The following is a 6,000-nucleotide window of genomic DNA, read 5'->3' as shown; positions in this document are numbered from 1 at the left end:
TCTGAAATTATTACGTATTTGTGTTATTTATTTGCTATTTATGTAGAGATTTAAAACCAAGCATCTTTCAAACATTACTCTTGCCAGTTTGAGAATATCACTAAACAGTGTGTATTGATTTAAACTGCTGAGTTTTTTGAGTCATCTTGTCCTGCAAGTCCGAGGATGCTGTCTGAAGGAGTAATGGCTGTGGCTGCAGAATAACTTTTAGCTCTGTTAAGGTGTGCACTTTTGATATCTAGATTATTTCTTAAATTCCTGTCTGAAAAGACTTTTTTAAAGTTATATAACTGCAAATAATTTTTGGCTTACAATATGCTAACATTCTCACTTATTTTTTTTCTTTGAAGGCAAGAACTTCTGAAGTGGAATGGATGGGGATACAATGACTCCAAATTCATCTTCAATAAGAAGGGTCAAGCAGAATTTACAGGAAAAAGGTTAGTTGAAAATTAATGTAACTGAAGTGTCTTATCTAATAGTGGTTTTAAGTGTTTAAAAATGGCACTGTTCAATTAAGACAAAAGGCAAAAAATTTTCTTTGTCATAGAACAGATTATTAGTAGTTCTGTATTTAACAGGTTTACTGAATTCTATAAACAGTAGTCTAATGTAGCAAAATAGACTGTGTGACTTATTGGAAGGCTTATTAAAAGTATTATAAATACTAATGTGAGTCTTCTCTGTAACTTGATATACTCTGTGATAAACTTCCTTTGGAGAAGAATCAGACTGAGAATCTGCATCATGTTCTAAAGCTTTAGATACCATGCATGATGTCAGTGCAGCTTTGAGACACTTGAGCATCAGTAAGTTGTTTTGTTAGACTTCCAATTTGTGTTTGAGGTTTCTGAACTATTGTGCATGGATCTACTTTATCCTTTGAGCTTAAAAATAAACTGCTCTTCAGTTGTATGTTCAGTAGTGACAACACCTCTGATTTATTACCTACTAGCCCTTTGTACAGAAAGTTTGGTTTTTTATGAGATTTTTTTTTTTAGAAAATGACATTAAGATTAAGTCTACATGGGGATCTCTAAACTTTGTTCCAGTGGGATTTAAGCCTGTCACTTGACATCTGACTGTTGTGTGGTTTTTTTTTTTTTTTTTTTTCCTGCCTCAGTGGAAGATAGTCTTGCAGTCTCCTCCCTGGCTTAAAAAATACATACTTTTTATGAGAGTAAAGAAAAATAATGGGGAAGAGAAGCTTCAAATAAATGCTGCTCTTCAGAAGAATTAATTTCTGGTGTTTGTGTAAACTAGCTGCAAAAACATAGCTGGGATGTTGAGCACTCCAATCCTTAATTTCTTAATTTTTCAAGCCCAGATTAAAATGCAAAGCCTTGTTTTAGGCACTTATTGGTGACATCTTGGTGATCTCTCTCCTTATACCAGGATTCTGACTTTTGTCACTGTTGTTTATTCCTTCATCTGCTAATTTTATTTTATCTGGGGTAGGTTATGCTGCACAGAAAATCTATGCCATGTGCTTTGGAGGAAAAAAAGATAAAGGATTTAACTTGGTATTTTTACCAGAAGGAATCATTGAGGCTACTCTTTGAGTACTAGTTGCTGTTCTAGAATGGGGAGGAGAATGGTCGTTTCCTCCATCTGCATTATCTTTAACTGATAGTTAACATCAGGAATGCCCTGATGTTGGGCCACATGAGTGTATTTTCTATGGAATAGTTTGTCTCAGTGGCAAAAGGAGTGTTGGAAAAGAAAACAGGAGAATAGGCTTCTGCAGAGATGTTATAGATGCCTTGTCCTTTTAGTATCCATTTACAGAACTGTTGTCCCTAAATTTGTCAAATTGCTTTCAAGTGTGCTGATACTGTCTACTTCTGCAGCACCCTGTGGCAGCAGGTGTAAAATACTTGTTTCAAAGTATCCTTTACTGTGTTGCAGGCTCAGGTGCATCATAGTTCTTCAGTCTGTGTGCTCCTTTGTGGATCATACGATTCAGTCGCATCCGCTCCTCCACTTTCTGTCCGTGCTGAGGAGCTGGGGGCCCTTTAGTCCCGGTTTGTAAGGCCCCTTGGCCTTTACAGTTGCTGTTGTCTGAACCCTCTCTAGCTTCGCTGCATCTTTTTGGAGGTGCAGGCACAAAAACTGTGTTCAGCACTCTAGGTAGTGGTATACCAGGTTTCTACAGAGCAGTGAAGAGATGAACTGTCTCTTATACCTGCCTGTTTGATGCATAGTGCTGGTGGCTGCTGTTGTATGTTGTCAGTGAAGATGTCATGGTTTTTCCTATACCGGCTATCAGTCTGATTCTGCAAAATTTGTTGGTGATGTTTTGTTTGTTTGTTTTTGCAGTTATCTGCATCTTATCTACCATTTTCACTTTCATTTGTCTGCTCAGGTTTAAGGTCCTGAGTTCCTGTCAGAGCGTTATCTATCTCCCCAAAAGAGCTTGGTATTATTCATGTAGTTAGAGCATCCACTGATGAATCCATACCACTGATGAAGATATTATGTAAAACTTGTTCCAGTACTAGTGTGTGGAAAGCTGCACTTCTGAGTCTGTCTCAGATGATGATCAAGAAGCCCTGCCTTTTGCTTCTTATCTTGACCTTTTCTTCTCCTTCAGCCTGTAGAAGAACCTTTCCTTTAGTACCATATAGTGTTTTCCTAAATAGCTTTTGGGATGAACACCTGTGGAAGTATAAAGGAGTGTGGAATTCAATGTTCATTGTATCCCCTTTATTCATTTTCTGGTTTTACACCCTGATAGAACTGTTGGTGAAACAGGATTTCCTTTTATGGAAACTATGTTCACTCTTCTAACAGACCATGCTTTTCCATGCGTCAAATGATCTTTTTATTACAGGCTCTACTATCTCACCAGGGATGGATGATACTTGCTAGTCAGAGCAACTAAACTTGTTTTTTGAGAAGGTCTTCTGGGGGGCTTCTTGCACCATCAACATACACACAAAATTTGCTTCCTGAGCAGTTGTGTTGCATTCTGTGCAGTAAACTCACTAACTCCCTCTGTGCTGTGACTTCTGTCTGTCTTGACTTAAAAGCTGTTGGTTTTCTCATAGCTTTAGTTTGTCCTTTGAGTAAGTGTTTAAGGTTACCCTTGCAAGGTAGCTATTATAGTAGGTTGGCAATACCTAAAAGTGTATCTGGAGAACAAAACACATGAAGCTGACTTGAGTCTCTCTGTACCTTTCTTACAAACTCCTCAAGCAAATGCATTAAACTTCCATTGCTTATTGCACTTTCCTTTTTATAGATTTCACCTAACTGTTTTGTATGGGTGTGTTGAAGCAACAGCTGTCACAAGGAGGAGTGACTGAACGCTGTCTTCCTAGCTGGAGAGTCTAGCCTGAGTTGAGATTTGGTTGTAGTCTTTTATCTCTAGACATAGAGTAGGGTTTTTTTTTTTCAATATGAGAACTGGGAGGTAGCTGAGATAAGGCAACAAAAGGAATTGATCTCCCTGTATAACAGGTTACTTAGCTGTTGCCTTGTCTGGGAGAGCTATGAAGGATAGGGTTGTAACTGGGGGAACAGCTATTGAAATAACCTTGGGAGGATGACCCTCTAGACCTAATGCAGTGACCTAGATGCAGACTATAGTAAGGATTCTCAGCTGCTGAGGCTCTCAGTACCACAGGGAAGTCCTTTTGCTCTGAGAATGCTTGTGCCTACATAAACATGCACAAGGTGTGTTCATGCAAACAATAGCAGTAGTTTTGACCTGTTCAAGTGTCCTCAGCCTTACTTGTTTTTGCATGTAGTACACATGTTCACAAACAGCTCCTCTGTTGCTTGTCTAAGTCTTCATTTGTCACATGGTTAAGCTCTTGCTGAAGAGTTTGATAATTTCACATTGCTTGGTGGGTTCTGATGATGAGGGAGGAACCTTTAACACTGTTACTGAAAACATGTAAGGTGTACTGAGTTGGGTTTGTGTGTCTGAGATTGATGTTTACATGGCAGTGTGTCATTATGCACATGTTCTGAACCTGTAACTGGCATGTAAACTGTGACACTGCTTTCTGCAGTGAAAGGGAGAGACCTTTTTAAAAGTCAACATGGGAGGGGTGGGATATCTGAAAAGCCTTATGCCATAATTACCAAAGATCATCAAGTAATACCTGAGATGATTACGGTTTAATTTTATGAAGTACAAAACAATTAAATGCAATCAAGCGCACAGCTGTATGAAAATTAAATGTGCAGAAACTTTGCAAGCTTGTAGGTAAAGAATTTGATTAAAAACTTTCATGCATATGTAGAACCTAAAGAAGTATATCTGACATACAGTCTTTTAATTTAAAATGACACTGTGTAATATTGACTTTTCAGGTACAGATTAGGTGGTATGGTATTACCAACTTTTAAGGAATGGATAGAAAAAACCTTTGGAGCAAGTCTGGAGCACAAAACTACCTCTAGAGTAAGTAAATAGCTGAACCAGTTTCTTTGACCATCACTCTTAGTGATAATCAAGACCACGCTGTGAAAGGTGATTCAGCTGTTGTCCTGAAGGTCACATTGCACATAATTGATTAAGTATAATGTATTAATACCTCTGTTTTTTCAAAAAGTATTTGATGTAGAAATCCTAACAAAACCTTCAATGATGTTGCATGACTTGTGGTTCCAGGTTAACAGGTAGAACTTATTAGAATGAAAGTTTCCAACACGGAGTGTTTTGCCCTTGTTCGTAGGTTGCTTTTCAAGACTGCAGAAGCTGTTAGCCTAGAGAGAATCGTTTGTGGCTTCAATGTTCTTTGTGGTAACAAAGGCAGAAGATACAGTGGAATTAAATTGTGCTGTACTTTCAGTGCATTTAATGGTATCAACATTCTTATTTGAAAGCAGTCTTTTTTTAACCTGTCTGGGTGCTGAAAATTTGCTATCAGAATACTCAAGATTGAACTGAATGTTTTCAGAAAAACAGTACATTTGGAATGTTCAGGGTGTTGTGAAGCATTCATATTTTTCTTTTTTATGAGTACCTCATGTTAGAGTCAGGAGACCTGGCTCCCTTCTGAGAATTATTCCTTTGAGGCTGCAGTATCCTTGCTAGATAGCTGCTTGAAGTAGTGTTGGAAACAGGCTGTGCTTGTACAGTGACTGTAGCAACCCTGTTGTGAGTAACAGTTTTAGCCATTTCTTGAGTTCAAGACTGCATTTTCTCTGAAGCAGGTAATCTCATAGGGCTTGAGAACTTGAATGTTTCTTCAGTCTTCTGTTAGTCAAGATATTCTTTTGTCTGGTATGACTTGCAGGATATCCATCTGCCAATGTATTATGAAAAAAATTCCTCTTGATGAGTTTTCCTTGACAAGGATTGGTCTTAACTGGTGGCTGCTTTAACTTGCTGTCAACAGAGGTCCTGAGAGCCATTGTTCGCTTTCTATATGTAGAGTAAATATAGGAAGAAGTAGAATTGGAGGACAAGGGTAGATTCTTGAATAGTGTCTTGATTCCACAGTGTCTTGCAAACCAGCTCCTCAGGGTACCTGCCAGCAGTGTTGAATGCTTTCCTGCTTATGTTGTGCCCCTCAGATTCTGGTGTTCTGATCTGAAATGGGCTGACTACCCTTACACAGGATATGAGTCCGGAGTTGCCAGGTGTATATCTAGACTTCTCATAGATATTCTCAAGCTCTTCAGCAGGTTCCCTATTTTCATGTCTCTGTTGTAGTTCCTAATTTGATTCAGATTGTCATGCTATATTGGTTTTTCACTTTCTGCTATCAACAGAACATGAAGAAACTCAGGTATAGGAGCAGTGGTAAAGGAGTGATGTCTTTGTCTATTTGTCTTTCTATCTCATCTTGTCCTGCCTTTGTGTAAGGCCGGAGGGTTCCCTGTTGTGTGCTACTTTTCTGTTCTAATTAACAGTAATTTACCTGCTTCTGTGGTGCTCCAGGCCTGATGATGTTTTTCCATCTTCAGACTAGACTTACCACGGGCAGCAGTTTAGACATAGTTCACGTAGACTTTGTACACAAATCTTAAATATTTCAGTCC

General features: G+C 38.5%; 1 protein-coding gene across 1 annotated transcript in view; it reads left to right on the top strand.

The window, feature by feature from the left end:
- The first annotated feature begins 353 nt into the window (after window positions 1-353).
- Window positions 354-6,000, top strand: part of AGPS (alkylglycerone phosphate synthase) — a 42,949-nt gene continuing 37,302 nt past the window's right edge. Inside the window, exons 1-2 of the mRNA XM_008943881.1 lie at window positions 354-440; window positions 4,324-4,414. Of these exons, the coding sequence (XP_008942129.1) occupies window positions 4,340-4,414 (75 nt within the window). The 5' untranslated portion in view covers window positions 354-440; window positions 4,324-4,339. The remainder of the gene's footprint in view (window positions 441-4,323; window positions 4,415-6,000) is intronic.

Source organism: Merops nubicus, unplaced genomic scaffold (assembly GCF_000691845.1).
Source record: "Merops nubicus isolate BGI_N331 unplaced genomic scaffold, ASM69184v1 scaffold12807, whole genome shotgun sequence".
In the NCBI taxonomy this organism is placed as follows: domain Eukaryota; kingdom Metazoa; phylum Chordata; class Aves; order Coraciiformes; family Meropidae; genus Merops; species Merops nubicus.
This window is presented reverse-complemented; position numbering and strand designations above follow the sequence as displayed.